General features: G+C 41.8%; 1 protein-coding gene across 4 annotated transcripts in view; it reads left to right on the top strand.

Moving 5' to 3' along the window:
- LOC115374742 (major facilitator superfamily domain-containing protein 12-like) overlaps positions 1-19,135 on the top strand; it is a 151,813-nt gene that overhangs the window by 34,595 nt on the left and 98,083 nt on the right. For all 4 annotated transcript variants that reach the window (XR_003929652.1, XR_003929651.1, XR_003929653.1 and 1 more), the window contains exons 7-9: positions 1,135-1,227; positions 1,503-1,595; positions 4,290-4,460. Coding sequence is in view for 1 of the 4 variants with exons in the window: in XM_030073826.1 (XP_029929686.1) it covers positions 1,135-1,227; positions 1,503-1,595; positions 4,290-4,460 (357 nt within the window). In the remaining 3 variants the exon portion in view is untranslated. The remainder of the gene's footprint in view (positions 1-1,134; positions 1,228-1,502; positions 1,596-4,289; positions 4,461-19,135) is intronic.

Raw genomic sequence — 19,135 nt, 5'->3', positions numbered from 1 at the left:
CAGGTTGAAAACATTTAAGGACCTATTAGCTAAACAGACAAAAAATATATGAACTTATATATGCCACTGTTAAAAGCGTCTTCTACAGAAGACAAGATAGCGAGATAGGCAAGATAGAAATGGCTTTGTAACCCTTTGCAGACATAGATGTCAGTGACTTGTTTAGATTAGATTAGATTAGATTCAACTTTATTGTCATTGCACATGTCACAAGTACAGAGCAACGAAATGCAGTTAGCATCCAACCAGAAGTGCTTAGCAGTGTGTTTCTCATCTGTTCTTCAATTTCTTTAGATTGCAGCATGATGTGTTGCTTTTTGAGATCTTTTATCCTACTTCACTTTGTCAGACAAGTTCTATTTAAGTGGTTTCTTGATTCAACAGGTCTGACAGTAATCAGGCCTGGGTGTGGCTAGTGAAATTGAACTCAGCTTTCCAAAAAAATGGATCATCATTTATAACCTGCATTTTGTATTTACTGAAGTTATCTTTGTCTAATATTAAAATTTGTTTGATGATCTGAAACATTTAAGTGTGACAAATATGCAAAAAAAAAAAAAAAAAAAGAAATCAGGAAGGGGGCAAACACTTTTTCACACCACTGTATGCCTGTGTTGTTGCCATGGCACTTATTACTAATTAAGACAAAATGCAAGTTCAAGTTGTCAGAGCTAATCAGTAACAATGATAGGGAAAAAATGCCGTACGTAACAGATAGGGAGTAAGTGAAATAATCTAAAACTTTTTGAAATGAGGGAACTATACCTTAAATATTTTGGCATAATTTTGCACATGAGAACACCTAAATCTTGCTCAGGATGCAGTTCTAGTTCATCTTGCACATAAAGAGATGTAGCAATGCATGTGAGTCTAACAGTTCACACAGGGCTCTTTCAAAACACACACAAAATACAGAAGACAAAAGAGCACATAACATAAAAAAACATTTCATATTACATGAGATATAGAGTAGTTTATTCAGGTTTATCATTATTTTATTATTGATTGAATTCCGGGTTGATTGAACTGAAATGGACAGCCAATGCATGCTGAATTTGTCATATTGGGTGAACTGTTATATGTTGAGTGGATGCTATGTGTGTCAGATGTTCCTCAATCTCTGTTTCTCTACAGGTGGCTTTTCTCTACATGTGCACCAGATTAATAGTAAATCTGTCACAGACCTACATCTCCATGTATCTCATCAACACACTGGGACTGCCAAAGGTAACACTCACGTTACGTCCTCTGATGGAGATGAAGTGCTGTTTACATGCAGAGATTGCATTTATAATTTGTTATAAGACCTGAGTCAATGGCCAACTGTTTATTTTATGTTTATGCTGCTAATTCAATAAAGATTGACAGTTCGAATAAATACAGAAAATAAAGGCAGGTCACAATTGTCGGCTGGTTGCTTTTTGATCTTTGTTTTATTGTATAAAACATGTATGTATTGAAACCTATTTTCTTTTCTTTCTTTCCATCTCTCCCTCCAACAGAAGTTCATAGCAACCATACCGTTGGTGATGTACCTCAGTGGCTTTCTGTCCTCCTTCATCATGAAACCCCTCAGCAAACTTATTGGAAAATGTGTAAGTCAGACCTTTCACCTCTTACCCTAAATCTCTTGATTTCAGCCTATGAAATAAAGCCGGGAGTCTCGGTACAATGAGGAGAATTTATTTTGTGTTTTTATAAAACATGAAAATCTTTATTAAAGCTGCTGCAACAGCAATATGTCATTATCACATTATCTGTGATACATAAGTTGAATTACTATGAACAAACGAATCCATGGAAAAAACTGGTACAGTGGTGGTGGTATTGCTAGTAATTCTCAAAATTAATGATGAGCTTTCCCATTAACCCTGCTGCTACCTAACTTGGAAATTTGCCCTGTGGGCAACAGTGCAAATTACAGTTAATAAGAAAACAGAGGAAATAAGACAACGGAAGCACCAGGAGTGTTAAGTATGTTGGTTGTGTTTTTAATGTGCCCAGTATTTCTAATTTCTGATTTGTGAAAAATCAAATCTCTGCCAGCTGTAACATGCACTGGTCCCACCCGACACCGCCTTGAGTCCCATGCTAGAATCCCGACACCGACCCGACCCATCAGTTTTTCCCATATAAAAATATCCTCTGATTTTGAACCGATGGACTGAATGCTGCAAAGATGTTGTTGGCCTTTTAACAGTCATTAAAAAATTACACTCTGACCATTTCATCTATAGGAAAAAAAAAACCTTTCTCTTGTCCAAACTCTGGGACCCTATTTGCCTGCACCCTGGTGCACAGCGCAAAGCGGGGATGACAGCGGGCATCTGATATTTTTGCAACAAGATGTGTCCTGGCCTGACAAGTTTTTAGAAGACAAAGCATTAATTACCAATACATCCTGACCATTTGTCAGGATTTAATGTTAATCTGTTGCCATTGACCATCTGTTGGCATTGACCATCTCTTGGCATGTCTGGAGATTTAAATAATCAGTGAAATTACACCGCTATGCCTTGTGTGTCAATACACACAGCCGCTCTCTGAATGGGGAAACGCAGTTGCAGGGGATCACTGTAAGTTTTTAATAAACTCAAAAAATATATTGCTTCACCCACCTGCAACCCATCAGATATTAAGCAGAATGAATTTCTATGAGTCAATCTGTGTAATCTGCACATCACTATCCCACATAACTCATGCTGAGCATAACACCCAATTGAGCATAACATGCTCAGTACTAAGCACTGCTCCTCCCCTGTGGATAGGTGAAGCATTGCAGCTGGTTACCACACACAGGGCCCTATCTTGCCAGTTAAACCAATCAGTGTGCCAGGTGCCATTGCCTTTAAGGGCAGGCTGCGCTATCCTAAATCCTAAATCCTAAACCCGTGATGGAGAGAAGGAGGTAGATTTTCTCAGGGGTTCTACTGAGGCTAAAGCAAGTTGGCTTTATATATATTATATATTATATTATAGGTGAGTTAATTCGGGAGGTGGAGCCACATGTGTCCAAGTGGACGTGTCACAAGGTTGTACTGATTGAGTAAAATCCCCGGGTCACACCACACACAAGAGGCAGAGGTGGAAGTATGTGTAAACTAATTTATTGACAAGGTAGATTGGGCAAATAAAATATTAAAAATAAAAATATAGCACAGCTGCTGGCTTATGATAAAACAATAAAACGTGCTGGTGTAAGTGTCCAATTACAACAGTCTTTCCTCTAAACAGTCTATATGAGTAATATACTCAGTCCATTCCGGTTGCGTCCCGGTATCAGTCCGACCGTGTGCATGGCGAGGCTCCGTCGGGGCGTGCGTTGAAGCTGCCTGGGCGCGCTCTAACAGCCCAAACTTTAGGGAAAGCGGATAGCGGGTGGTCCGGACCACCCGCTATCCGCTTTCCCTAAAGTGTGTGCGCAAGATAGCAATTTTAGGGCTAGCGCATGAAACACGCCCACGGACACACCTCCAGGCGCAAATAACGAAGTCGGCATAATGGATAGCGGGTAGCATGGGCGCAGAATACCGTTTAGGGATAGCAGAAGTTCCTAAATCCACAATTTGCGGGTAGCGGGTAGTGGCGGCGGGTAGTGGGTAGCACAAGATAGGGCCCACAGTGTTTAGGGGTGTTATTAGAGGGTATCGTTACCTACAGAGACTCAGCAGGGAACCACTGGGAATCAGCAATGGATTGGTATGGGTCCTGTGAAGCAATTTTAAGTGGCTACATCTGTATGATGAAAATCAGATTCAGGTCCAAATCTTGACATTTCAATGCAAAGTATTTCAATTCTACATTTTGAGTTATATAAATTTGCATAGCAACTGCCATCTAGTTGTTTAAATCTGCAAAAATACAAAAAGTTTGGAGAGACATGAAGGATGTGTTGGTTACCTTGATTGGATATGATCTGGAGCTATAACCTTTTTTGTTTTCAAATTCTGGATTTCTAGCCCTCTCATGGATGATTGGTATAAGGAGTTACTGAGAATAACCCCTCTGGACTGCCCTTTGTTCCGTCTAGATAACGTTCCAACTGACTACAGCATATCGTAGTAATTTGAATTTAATTTTTTTTCTTTTTGTTTTTAATCCTGTTTGTAAATTTGTAACCACTGGTGGTACAGTGTTTTGTTTTAACAGAAATAAGGGCATTACTTGGACATTCTTGCCCGGAATGTCTGGGGGATTTGGACCGGCCATTGTCCCATTTTGCAGTCCCACCTCTTTAACATGTAAGTGCACTGAATCCTTGACCTTCTTTTTCTCCTCTGATTGGTCAGCTGACTTACTTCTTGGGACTGCTGATGATGCTGGCCTTCTCCTGTTGGGTGCTGCTGGATGCTACGATGGGCCAGTGGGTGTACGGGGCTGCCATCATGCTGGGAGCAGGGTCAGCGACCATCCTAGTGATGTCACTCTCCATGACCACTGACCTCATAGCCGATCAGACGGTGAGATGTGTGTGTGTCTGTGTGTGGGTGTGTACATGCCTGTGTGTGAGTGTGTGTGAGTGTGTGTGTGTGTGTGTTGGGTGGGGGGTGTGGGGGGGGTTTCTATTTCATTTAGCTCTATTGACATTATGCATGGGTTTCATTTTCCTTCATTAATCCCACGTTTTGATGAAATTTCAGAATCTGCCCATCCATTCTATTTGTTAGAAATAGTGCCTAATTACCATTGGACACTGTGAACCCAAGCCCTGAACCACACCATGTTGACTCATATTGGGAATATTTGTAATTATGGGCAACTTTGAGCCTTTATGCCCAATCTATAATATGCCATTTCTCTCTCTCTCTCTCTCTCTCTCTCTCTCTCTCGCTTTTCCCACAATTTAAAATGAACGAATAAATGAATGAGTTTTGAGTCATTGCACACCAAGTTACAACGAAAATAGGGATTGCTACTTCAGCACAACGTATAAAAAAATAATAATAAATAGTTAAAAACACAGTATACAAAACAACACAACAACAACAGGAACAGTTAAAAGGTGCAGCAGTATAAAGTACAAATTGGCAGTGTAAAGTGCATATGATGATGGGAGTGGATGTTCATGTGAATGTTAAGTGTTCTGATGGCTGTGGGAAAGAAACTGTCTCTGAGTCTCGATGTGCAGGTTTTGATCTGTCTGTATCTCCTTCCTGAGGAGAGTAGGTGAAAAAGTTCATGTCCTGGGTGTGAGAAGTCCTTGATTATTTTGTTTGCTCTGCTGAGGTACCAGGTGGAGGCAATACTGTTCAGTAAGGGCAGGGGGCATCCGATGATCTTTTCCGCAGAGCGGAACACTCTCTGCAGTGCCTTTTTGTTTGCCTCAGTGCAGTTTGCATACCATGCCATGATGCAATATGTTAAAATACTTTCTATTGCAGAGGTATAGAGAGTCACCTGCAGCTTCTGCTCCAGGTTGTTCCTTTTCAACCTGGTTCCTTTTCCGTCTATGAAATTATTTCACAAAATTGTGAAATTCGTGCGACCCACATTTTTTAACTCCTCCTAGGCTTTAAGTCCGAACAACAACAGAACAGAATATCCTGACAAGTAATCTAGTCAGGATATAGGTAGTAGTGACACGCAGCATCCAGCCTTCTCGTCTGCAGCTGGATGACCTTCCAGGATGAGCAGGATGGTATGACCTAGACAAGACACAGAAAGCACAACGAAAGCAAAAGGGGCGGAGGACTCTGGAACAGTAACATGCACTGAGTAAAAAGGAGAATCTGCTCACTGAAATTGGCACAAATCGACCACTCGATGGCACTTTTAAAGAAGTTTTATAATTATGAAGACTTATTCAGAAGAAATTTTACGTGCAGGTTCAGAATGGTACAGAAATCACACTCACCAAAATTTACACACATCCACCAAAAGGTCGCGCTATAATCAAGGTCAGCGCGTTTTGGCTCATAACTCCCAAACCGTAAGTCACGCATTCAAATGCCGTATGTCCTCACATTCTGTGGGTGGAGATGAATCTCATGATATAGGCCACGCCCATTTCTGGCTACTTTTTTTTTTTTTTTGCAAAATCACAAAATTTGCATGACCCAACTTTTCAAACTTGTCCTAGGCGGTAAGTTCAGTCCTCATGAAACTTGCCACACAGAATCTATGGACCCTCAAACCAAAAAGTTATCAAAAGAATTTTGATCCAACGAAAAATGCCAAAGTTAGAAATTTTTAACTTCTTCCCCGAAACATACCTAAACAGGAATTGTGTCATATCTCCGGACCGTGAGTCCGATCAACACCAAACTTGAGTTCCTTTGTCCCAACTTCCCTCAGAAACCCTGTGAAATTTGGATCCAACTGGCCACTGGTGGGCGCCAAAACTAAAATTTGCATTTTTCTCGAAAACAGTATGTCCGATTGACACGAAACTTGGATGGGATGTTTTCTATCCCTTTCAGAATATGCTCACTGAATTTGACACAAATTGACCTCTACATCGCGCTTTTACATAGGTTTTTTTTTTTTTTTTTTTTTTGCATTTTGCATTTTGAAGCCTTTGGACCTGCCAGGAACCCTGCCCAATATGATTTTTGACCTGAGAGTTGCTTGGGACGTGTGGGCCTGGGGGTCCAACTTGCATGGGTTTTGCGAGTGTCGGGTCTGACTTGTGCAGGGGGGCTTGGACCCCACTCATACCTGCTTCCAGGTATGAGTGGGGTTTTTTCATCCCTTCCTGACTTGAACACTCACAGTCTTATCATGGGTGGAGACTTTAATTGTGTCCTTGACCCCAAACTAGACAGGTCGTCTAGCAAGACACTGACAAAATCTGTTAAATTAATTAGATCGTTCCTTAATGCCTATAAAATTATTGATCCCTGGCGATTCAGATATCACAGTCTCCCCTGTCCACTATTCATATAGTCAAATAGATTTTTTTTATTGTAAACTTCTCCCTTCAGTTAGGTGATGTGACTATGAGGCCATAGTCATTTCAGACCATGCTTCATACTTAATGCAGTTCTCATTTTTAAATAAAAATATGTCCAAAACATGGCACTTTAACAATCTGCTATTGGCAGACAAATCCTTTACAGACTTTGTAACATCTCAAATTGAATTCTTTCTAACAATAAATAACAGAGGTGAGGTCTCAAAGGGCACTCTGTGGGAAGCTCTAGAAACTGACCTTCGTGGCCAAATAATTTCCTTCAGTGCAGCTGCTAACAGATGATGAGTAGAATGTATCTCCAACATTACGGATTAGATTAGGCCTGTCACAATAACAAATTTTTCTGTGCAATTATTTGCGATTATTGCAGAAATTATTGCAACAAGCGATAATATTGTGCTTTTAAGACCATTTTTATTATTGTTGTAATTTTGACATTTTGTCAGACCATTCTTTAAACTTACATTATGATAATAAAGGCATAATGATCCAAGTACACCCTTTTGAAGAGAAATAAACATTTATTCAACAAGAATATTTAAACAACAAGAAAAATTAAATATCCAAAATAAATAAGATACACCAAAATAAATAAATAAAGACCTTATGGATACAAAAAAATTGACAACTGGCCCTGATAACAAAAAATGCACTGTAATAAAAAAAAAAAACACACAAAAACGTTGAAATGGACTCAGTCTCTTATCAAAAATTGCACTTGAATAAAAACCAAAAACAATATAAAAAATAGACTTTTTCTCTATTAAGAAAAAAACACACAAAAACTACATACAACCAAAACAACAAATAGAATGGATGATCAAGTCTTTGTAAACAATACTTAGATTAGCAGAGACGTATAGTGACTCAAATTCCTTCCAACACAGTCAACACTTCCAACACTTCCCTTTGCATCTTGGCTTGTTGTTGTTTTTTGTTTTTTTTCTAACTGGGCAGACTGTGCGGGGTGGTTTAGTTGTGCACTTAAGTTGCTCGTATTTCCTTTAGTTTGGATAGTTTTAAAGTTCCCATGGTGTACACTTTTTCTGGGTTTTATTTTAACTGCTGATATCCCTAGCATGATGTATTTGTGGTTTTGTGTGCCTGTGGTCTGCTAAATATAGTTTTACAGCTCCTCTCTCTTGCCTTTATCCCGGAGCTCTGGCAGCATGGTTCGTTTAGCCAATCATAAGAGAGAATCAGCCCCTCTCCACTGATTGGCTGACTGTTTTCTGAGTGACATATGGTCGGGCCAGTTAACCAACGTCATTGCGCAATGCATTCTGGGACATAAACAATAGCGTGCCACCATATTGAGCAAGAGAAAAACAGCCAACGAGATACAGTAACTATTTGAAAACTTGTCAAAAGCGAGTTATCGTCTTATGTAAGATTGTCATGGCTACCGACAAGCGTGATGTTATACAGCCATACGTATTTGAGCCCGACTCCGATCGAAGCCGGCATTGTATTGCTATTGACTGAATGTTTTAAATGTTTTGCTTAACCCAGACGCTCAGGTTGCATAACCTACAGCCGAGAGACTTTACTAAACATCAGGGTAAAGCATGCTGCAAGAAATGAGGCACTCTGCTATGATGTGGACATACTACGCCAGCACGAAATTTTACCTGTGTCTATGCTGGCAGTCACCAGGGAGAGGACGAAGCGCAAGCGGTGCGAACGTAAACAAAGGAGGGGGAAGAGAGCCGGAATCCACACTAGGCTAAAAGCTAACCCCTCCAGACCAGCAGTATCGTCGCTTGTGCTCTCTAATGTTCGCTCCCTCGACAACAAGCTGGATGAGCTTGAGAGACTGCTGTGTGCTTGCTTTTACGAAAACATGGCTCCATGGAAACATCCCATCCCTGCAGGAGTAGAGCACTGAACATTGTCAGAGACCCCTCTCACCTGCTCCACAAATACTTTGAACTGCTGCCATCAGGCAAACAGTTCAGAAGCATGAAAAGCAAAACCATCAGAATGTGCAACAGCTTCCTCCAGAAAGCTGTTAGACTTTTAAACTGCTGACTTTACCCATCACTCGGGGATCCCAAGTGAGAAAAGTTATCTCATTTTGTGTGCACTACTGCTGTATATGCAGCTTAATGACAATAAAGCTTGATTTGATCAGATTGTGTCAGGTTGATAAAACAATCGGCACTGAAATGAGCCCAACAGACAGACAAGACAAATTTGGACTAAAACCCTGCAGGACCCGTGAAACCGGGACCCTGAGTGTGATGTTATACGAGCGTACGATCCCAAACCACAGACGGCAGGAGAAACCGAACCACTTCAAATCCGTTTATTACAAGATGTTTCAGAATGGTAAGTTATATTTGTTAAATATGTTGTAAATATGTTGTGAACTTGTTGCCCTGGGAGCGGAGGGGTACTGGTTAAGTTCGCTAGCTTGGTAGCTTGTTGGCCGGGGAGTTGAGGCTAACTAGCTAAGTTCGCTAACTTGGTAGCTGGCTGCCTGGGGACGCAGGCGCTGTGGGCGGAGTCACTGAAGTCAGATCAGACACTGACGTCACAACTTCAAGGAAGTGCAATCCTCTTGTTTTACAGGGACAGTTTCAAAAAACGGGTTGTGTGCACTTCTCCATTTATCATAGGTGAAATGCATGGGACAGTATTTATGTGGCCCAAAGACCTTCCCTATCACGAAAAAACAACGGAAATTGCATTTTTCAGGCCATGGGGCCTTTAAAACAAACAGGGTACACCTGCTCGTCCAGGTTACTGGGCTCCCGTCTCTCATTTGCTTTGAATCCAAAACATTCCCACACGGGGGCTGCTGCATTTGGTTTTGGAAGAAGTTCCATGTCATTCTCGTCGGCTCTTTTCTCTGCCTTGTCTCTACCTCACAAGGATCGCACTGTGTGTGTGTAGCCCATCCCCCCCACCCACCCATCCACACACACACACTCACACAGACAAAGACACTCGATGAATCCTCTTGTCGTCTGGTCTCTTTGGTAGAGAAAGACGAGGAAAACAAACGCGCATGAATGTGGCAATTAATCGCAGTCAGAAAAGTTTCCGACTTCATTTAAATTTACCGTGCAATTAACCGACCTATCGCATATTGCGACAGGCCTAGATCAGATCTTAGATATAGACCGTCATTATTCTGTATCTCTCATTCCCAATTTACATAAAGAAAGATGGGTCCTCCAAATGGAATTAAACCTTCTGTCGACAAACAGAACACTTCAGTTGTTACTACAAGCCCGTCACCGGTCTTATGAACATGGGGAGAAGGCTGGGAGGCTTTTAGCTTTTCAAATCAGAGAGTTGGCCATCTCTAGAATGGTAACTGAAATTAGAACTAACTCTGGACAGACAACTGTTGACCAACAGGAAGTAAACAAGGAATTTGAACAGTTCTACACCCATTTATATTCCTTAGAATCGGAGTGTGACACATGATTTTTTAAGTGAACTGGACATTCCAATGATATCTGCAGAAGATAAAGCACATCTGGAAGAACCCCTGTCTCTTGAGGAATTAAACCATTCCATAAAGAGCAAGCAAAGCTCTAAAGCTTCTGGACCTTTTGGTTTTAGTTCTAAGTTTTATAAGTTTTTTTCAGTGTTGATTTCTCCCCTACTGCTTTTCAATTAATCATTCATTGCCAATACATTTCCCTCAACATTTTACCAGGCCTGTATCTCCCTTCTGCTTAAGCAAGATAAAGACCCACTCGACCCGGGCTCATATACACTCCTGATCAAAATTTTAAGACCAGTTGAAGAATTTACATTTTGCACTGTTGGATCTTAAGAAGGTTCTAAGTAGAGCTTCAAAATGCAAAAAGAAGAAATGGGAGTGAGACAAAAAAAACATTTGAGTAAGCAATTTATTGCAAACAACCATTAAACTGAAATAGGCTGTTCATCAGCTCGTGAAAAATTTAAGACCACAGGCTTTAAAAGCCCAAATGTTGGCAAAAATGTGGATTCAGTGTCATTTTCTGTCAGGTATCCACACTGTCATGACCCCCTGATGGCAAAGGCATAAAGCTTTCTTGTTAATCACCTCAAAAATTCATTTTGGCATGCTTGATGCCAGTGTTTCCAGGAGGCTAGTGGGAATGTTGCTCCAAGTGGTGAAGATGGCTTCACGGAGGGCATCCACTGTCTGGAACTGGTGTCCATTTTTGTAAACTTCCCTTGCCATCTGACCCCAAATGTTCTCAATTGGATTTAGATCAGGAGAACACTCAGGATGGTTCAAAAGAGTGATGTTATTTCTCTGGAAGAAGTTCTTTGTCAGGCGGGCATTGTTAATTGCAGCGTTGTCCTGTTGAAAAACACAGTCATTGCCACACAGACAATGGCCTTCAGTCACGAGGGATGCCCCCTGCAACATCTCCACATAGCCAGCTGCCATTTGACGCCTCTGCACAACCTGAAGCTCCATTGTTCCATTGAAGGAACCCCCCCCCCAGATTATGACGGTGCCCCATCCACTGTGCTGTGTAGAAAACATCTCAGGTGGGATCTCCTTGTCATGCCAGTAACGTTGGAAGCCATCAGGACCGTCAAGGTTCAGTTTTTTCTCATCAGAGATTAAAACTTTCTTCCACCTTTCAATGTCCCATGTTTGGTGCTCTCGTGCAAACTCCAGAGGGGCAATTTTGTGCCGTTGAAGGAGATGAGGCCTTTGAAGACGTTTTTTATTCTTAAAACCCTTCTCTCGCAAATGCCGTCTGATGGTTATGGGACTGTAGTTGGCACAAGTGACAAGCTTAATTTGGGCTGAGGATCATCCCGTGTCTTGACGGACAGCCAATTGGATCCTCCGGCTCAGGGCCAGTGATATTTTTTTTGGTCTACCACTTGACTTTTTTGTTCCATAACCCTCAGGAAGTTAAAAATGGCTGTCTTACTGCGTCCAACCTCAGCAGCAATGGCACGCTGCGAGAGGCCTTGCTTATGCAGCTCAACAATCTGACCGCTTTCAAGGAGAGAAAGCTTTTTTGCCTTTGCCATCAGGAGGTCATGACAGTGTGGATACCTGACAGAAAATGACACTGGGTCTGTCTCAGTCGAAGGGCTAGATGACTACTAGGTCGCAGCCTATGGTGCCCACGTAGGGGGTGTCCGACATAGGTGCCGATATCAAGTTTACCGGAACTAAAAGTTTAGTGAATTGGGACGGTGTAGCCTGCGGAGGATTCCTACATCATTATTATCGAGGCTTCCCGAAGCGCATTCGAGTGATGCAGTGTAAAATGCCGAAGTAGGTTTAGGAGGTGTGTCAGTGAACACCTGTGCATGAAACAAAACGATAAGCAGCTTCAACGCTCTCAAGATGGACAACTTTGATTCTGTAGTTTTATGTATTTTATTTTATTTTGTCTTCGTGAAGATGCAGAAAATTAAGATAATTGTTACACCTCACAAATTGCAACAGACTATCCCAATTAAAGTAATTGTACACATGGCTACATTGTAGGTACCTGATGCGCTGATGGTTGCTATGGAAACATCATGCAAAATGCCTATCTAACTCATCTAACTAAACGTGCATTTACAGGCGTTGTTCGGATACAGTTAACAGCTAAACCGAATCTATGGTGGTAGTTATAGGCGTGGAAACTTATCAAAACGTCATGATATAAATATTAAGACTTTCTAAAACATGCTTAATAATTCCAGCAATGGTGGCTGATCCAGAAATTCAACTGGACCGAAAGGTACCCTGGGAAGTAGGCTGTAATGTCGGCCGCGAAGCATCATGGAGGTGTATCCTGCAAATTAGTCAAAAATAGGCTGGATCAGTCGGCTGCATTTGCAGGACCCTGCGCGGTAAAATTGAATTGGGACAGCACTTGTCACGCTGCCATGACGTAAGCAGCCTACAAGTACGACTTAGGTAGTGTACAGCCTTTGAATTGGGACAGAGCCACGGAATCCACATTTTTGCCAAGATTTTAAAGGCAGTGGTCTTAAACTTTTGATCAGCTGATGAACAGCCTATTTCAGTTTAATGGTTGTTTGCAATAAATTGCTTACTCAAATTTTTTTTTGTCTCACTCCCATTTCCCATGAAGCTCTACTTAGAACCTTCTTAAGATCCAACAGTGCAAAATGTAAATTCTTGCAATTCTCAACTGGTCTTAAATTTTTAATCAGGAGTGTAGACTTCTCAGCCTTTTAAATGTCCATACGAAATTGTTAGGTAAAACATTAGCTTCCCATTTAGTTATTCCCACAATTATTTCACAAGATCAAATTGATTTTGTTAAAAACATACTTTTATTTTCAAATCTCCGTAGACTCTTTAATATTATTTATTCTCCTAGTCCAAATCTCCGATGTCCAGAAATGCTTATCTCAGCTCATTAGACGCTGAAAAAGCATTTGACCTGGTCGAGTGGGATTTTCTTTTTTCTGTTTTGGAGAGGTTTGGGTTTGGTAGGAAATTTATATCTCGGATTAATCTTCTTTATGTCTCTCCACTTTAAAGAATTAGAAAGGCATTTGAACAAAGACCAAAACAGATTGGAGGCAGGGGACTGCTTAATTTTCAATATTACTATTGGACCTGTAATCTGCGAACTCGCTCTTTCTGGGGTCAAAACTTTGAACCAAATGATCTACCTGCCTGGTTGCAAATTGAACAAGCTTCATGTCTTCCGACATCTCGTAGTGTACTGTTACTCTCTTCCCTTACAATGCCATCACAGTTTGCTAAAACTAATCTTGTTGTTAAACGATCTCTAAAAATCTGGACTTTCGACAGTAATTCGACAGTATTTCGACAGTATCATAAAAATGAAGGACCTTTATATTAATGACACAGTCCCTTCTTTTGAATTATTGCACAGTAAATTTAATCTACCTCAATTTCACTTCTTTTGTTTCCTACAAATTCGCAATTACATTAAATCTAATACAACAACTTTTCCTACTGCCCCTGATAGCACCCCGATGGTACACTTGCTTTAGAATAGAATATAATAGAATGCCTTTATTGTCACTATACACATGTACAATGAGATTAAGAGCAGCTCCTTTCAGTGCAAACATGTCATAAAGAACAAAATAAAAAGATAGATTTCAATATAAATAAATGTAAGTAACATAAGATAAAATAAGTAAAATAAGTTATATATACAGTATGAATTCTAAAAAATATTGCACAGTATGGTGATATTGCACATTTAAATAGTGTTTCACAGTAAGTGGTTCTGAGGTAGTCTGTGGTAGTCTGGGGGGTTGGTTGGGTTGGACTGTGATGTCAGTGCATGTGTGAGTTCAGAGTGGTGATGGCTTTTGGGAAGAAACTGTTCTTGAGTCTGTTTGTTTTGGTTCCGATGCACCTGTAGCACCTCTGAGGGCAGCGGGTCAAACAGGTTGGAACCAGGGTGGGAGTTGTCCTTGATGATATTTTTTGCTCTACTGAGGCAGCGGGAGGTGTAAATGTCCATCAGGGAGGGGAGAGGGCAGCCGATGATCTTCTGGGCTGCCTTTACAACTCTCTGGAGCCTCTCCCTGTCTGCCATGGTGCAGCTGCCGTACCACACTGTGATACAGTAAGTCAGTAGGCTCTCAATGGACGAGCGGTCAGCAGCAGGGTGGGGTTCAGGTTGTGCTTCTTGAGGACCCTCAGGAGGTGAAACCGCTGCTGCGCCTTTTTGATGATCCCCGTGGTGTTGTCTGTCCAGGAGATGTCGGAGGAGATGAGGACGCCAAGGAACCGGAAGGTGTGGACCCTCTCCACACACTCGCCGTTGATGTAGAGGGGGGCTAGGTCGGTGCTGAGCCTCGTGAGGTTGACAATGATCTCCTTGGTTTTCTTGGTGTTCAGAGCCAGGTTGTTTTCTGAACACCAGGCTGCCAACTTCAGGACCTCCTCTCTGTAGGCTGTCTCGTCTCCCCCTGAGATGAGTCCGACCACTGTGGTGTCGTCAGCGAACTTGACGATGAGGCTGTTGTTGTGGGCTGGACGGCAGTCATGGGTGTAGAGACAGTACAGGAGGGGGCTCAGCACGCAGCCCTGTGGGGAGCCGGTGCTCAGCGTCTGCATGGAGGAGAGGTGTGGGCCGAGTCTCACAGTCTGGGGCCGGTTGGTGAGGAAGTCCTTTATCTGTTGATCCTTCATCCAGGGGGATAACATCATGTATATACAACTATATGTCTAATGAACTGGATATATCTTTCGAATTATTGAAATCTGCTTAGGAGGAGGATTGGCATTGGCTTAACAGAGGAGCAATGGAAAGAGGCACACAAGGGTGTGCACTCAACATCTATACGCACCAGATATGGTCTTATACAGTTCAGGGTGTTGCACTGTCTCCATCATTCAAAAGTTAAAATTTCCAAAATGTATCCTAATGTAGATCCTCTGTGTGACCGATGTCAGACATCTCCTGCCTCACTAGGACACATGTTCTGGCTGTGCCCAAAATTATAAAATTTTTGGCATTCTACATTCCAAACTATATCTGGGTCATTCTATAATTTTGGGACATATTATGTCCATAGGATATATCTTGCATGAATTTTTAGTAAAACTTAAAAAAAAAAAAAATAAAATAAATAAAAATTATATTGACAGTTGATCATGTTTTCACAGATAAATATTGATTGATTTTCCCTCTGTCCTTTCTTTTTTAATCACAACCAACTTCTAATTAGCCAAAAAACAATGAAAAGCACTTATTTACTTTTTATTTTGATAATTTCCCATTCATTAAGCAGAGATAATGATGACAGATAAAAACTTTGTGTCAGTATATAAAATATTATATGCAAAATAACATTTTTTATGTGTCCCCAAAATCATTGTCAACTAAGTTACCTATTAAAAAAAAAAAAAACCTCCCAATAAGGTCTGGTTGACCCAAATCATATGACATTCAGCAGACTGCATGGTATGTTCTTTCTGCCTTTTCTTAAACATTTCTTATAAAGTAGTGTCTGAGTCAAGGAAGAATTTATCAAATGTCAACAGAGTTATTCCAATATCATAATTAAATTATGAGTAATAAAAAATCCATCTCAAAAATCCCATGTGGTATTTGGTTGGAAGCAGCCATGCTGATTTAATGCCTGAAAATAGCAATAATGTCAACTATGTTACCCATCAACTATTGCCCCTTTTCCACTAGTACCTACTTGGCTCGACTCGGCTCGACTCTACTCGCCTTGACATGGTTTAGGTGGTTTTCCATTACAATAGAGTACCAGCTCACCGTGGGTGGAGTCGTCATAACAAGGCGGCGCACCGTCCAGCTCCCTCTGGATACTTTGGGCCGCCACCAAGCACAGAAAAGTCTCCACCTCTTCATTTGACCACAGTACCGGTTTGCTTGCCATTTTCCGACTTTGCCAATTTCAGCGATGATCAATGCGCATGGTCGCTGTTGCTGTTTTTTTTTTGTTTTTTTTTTTAATGCCAGGTTTGGTTTTTGTGCAGGAGTTGCTCTCATGTGTCATCGCTCCCCGTCCAATCAGTGGCCTGCACAGCGTTTTACGACACATTTCGGCTCAACTCAGCTCGCTTGGAACCCCGGCTGAGTAGGTCCCAAAATAGTATCTGCTACCAGGTACTACCACCTAATGGAAAAGCTCTCAAAACGAGTAGAGTTGAGCCGAGTCGAGCCGAGTAGGTACTAGTGGAAAAGGGCCATTAGTTACCCTAGAAAGGTAACTGAGTTGACTAAGGGTGACATACACTATATTGCCAAAAGTATTCGCTCGTCTGCCTTCACACTCATATGAATGTGAGTGACATCCCATTCTTAAACCATAGGATTTAATATGATGTCGGCCCACCGTTTGCAGCTGTAACAGCTTCAACTCTTCTAGGAAGGCTTTCCACAAGGTTTAGGAGTGTGTTTATGGGATTTTTTGACCATTCTTCCAGAAGTATATTTGTGAGGTCAGACACTGATGTTGGATGAGAAGGCCTGGCTCGCAGGCTTCTAGTGCTCTATTGGGTTGAGGTCAGGACTCTGTGCAGGCCAGTAAAGTTCTTCCACACCAAACTCGCTCATACATGTCTTTATGGGCCTTGCTTTGTGCACTCGTGTGCAGTCATGTTGGAACAGGCAGGGGCCATCTCCAAACTGTTCCCACAAAGTTGGGAGCATGAAATTGTCCAAAATGTCTTGGTAAGGTGAAGCATGAAGAGTTCCTTTCAGTGGAACCAAGGGGCCGAGGCCAACTCCCGAAAAATAACCCCCACCATAATCCCCCTCCACCAAACTTTACACTTGAGAAGCGTGATTCGTCACTCCAGAGAACACGTCTACTGCTCTAGAGTCCAGTGGCGGCATGCTTTACACCGCTGCATCCGACGTTTTGCATTGCGCTTGGTGATGTAATGCTTGGATGCAGCTGTTCGGCCATGGAAACCCATTCCATGAAGCTCTCTATGCACTGTTCTTGAGCTAATCTGAAGATCACATGAAGTTTGGAGGTCTGTAGCTATTGACTCTGCAGAAAGTTGGCAACCTCTGTGCACTATGCACCTCTGCATCCGCTGACCCCGCTCTGTGATTTTATGTGGCCTACCACTTCGTGGCTGAGTTGCTGTCCTTCCCAATCACTTCCACTTTGTTATCGTATCTCTAACAGTTGATTGCGGAATATTTAGTAGTGAGGAAATTTCACGACTGGACTTATTGCACTTATTGCATTCAGTGCTGTTCTAGGAGTCTCTCTACCATGTAGTAAGTACTGTTTGATTGGTCTTTATTGGCCAGCTCACCTATCCGGAAGTGTTCTACCAAGTCTCTTGCGGCACCTACAGCTCTGCTGATGTTGGGCTCTTTGAGTGCACTGTTAACTATGAGGTGGTGCTTGTGTCTGGTGCATTTGAGTGAGGCCCAATCATGCTTTTCTTCCAGCATTCACATTGCTGCTGTTATAATGGTCCCATTGTCTGAACTACTGCATTTATTTCAGAAGGCAAGATGCCAAACTTTTCTATCACTTCCTCCATCCATGTCATGATGTTTGTAGCAGTATTCCTCTCCCCCAGAGGCATGGTGGCAATGTTTAATCTTCAGTGATGAAATGGCAGTCCAAGTTATGCCCCTGTGGCACAGCTGGTGCACACATATGTCAGTGTGAGGGAGCTGTTGACCTCTTTTGTGATCTCCTTTACTTTTAAATACATCCAAACAGAAGTGATTTTAGTTAATATTTTAAGTGCAAGGCCCATGCAGTGTATACAGTCAGCATTCAACTTATCATTTTAGATGTTTATTTAAACTGTTGCAGCCATTTATACATTTAACCAAAATTAAATTATTGATCAGCAATCTCAACATTGTTTCTTCAGGAATTATATTATATAAATGCATACATCAAATATGTAATTGATATTGTGTGTGTGTGTGTGTGTGTGTGTGTGTGTGTGTGCGTTAACTTTCAGAAAAGTTGTTTCACATTTCTTCTCCATCAAGTGGGTAAAATTAGTTCTGGATGGCAGAGTGTATTCAGGATTGAGCTGGTGAAGCATTTCTTGAAACCCTTCACTATCAGCCATGGAAAGCGGCTTCATGTCATTGACCCTCATATTTAGTAGGAGTGTAGCGATTAGTCAATATTGTTGACAAAAATCGATGACAAAATTAGTTGCCAGCAAATTTAGTTCAATAATTAGTCGGTTACATCATCTTGTGTATTATTCACACTATGTATGGACCTGACTTCATTTTACAGAGCTGAGTTCCTGAGGGGTGAGCCATTTTGCATCATTACTATCTTTGCAGAGAGTTAGGCATGCCAGACAGTGACTGGGAAGCAACAGGTAACAATGTAGCCTCAGCCCATGTAACTCTACGGAAGTGTATTGCTGCCACACCAGAAAAAGAAAAATGTATCATCACTTAACTCTCATCTCACCTTCAATCACTTATCCGGAATCAGGTCACAGAGGAAGCAGTTTCAACAGGGGACCCCAATCTTCACTTTCCCCAGCAACATCAACCAGCTCTGACTGAGGGATCCCGAGGCCCTCCCAGGCTAGTGTGGAGATATAATCTCTCCACCTGGTCCTATGCCTGCCCCTTGGCCTCCTCTCAGCTGGACGTGCCAGGAATACCTCCCTAATCGGCTCCTTTCCACGCAGAGGAGCAGCGGCTCTACTCCAAGTCTAACTTCTCACCTTATCCCTAAGGGAGACACCAGCCACCCTCCTGAGAAAACCCATTTTGGCCACTTGTATCCACAACCTCATTCTTTCGG

This window comes from Myripristis murdjan, chromosome 17 (genome assembly GCF_902150065.1).
Source record: "Myripristis murdjan chromosome 17, fMyrMur1.1, whole genome shotgun sequence".
NCBI lineage: Eukaryota > Metazoa > Chordata > Actinopteri > Holocentriformes > Holocentridae > Myripristis > Myripristis murdjan.
This window is presented reverse-complemented; position numbering and strand designations above follow the sequence as displayed.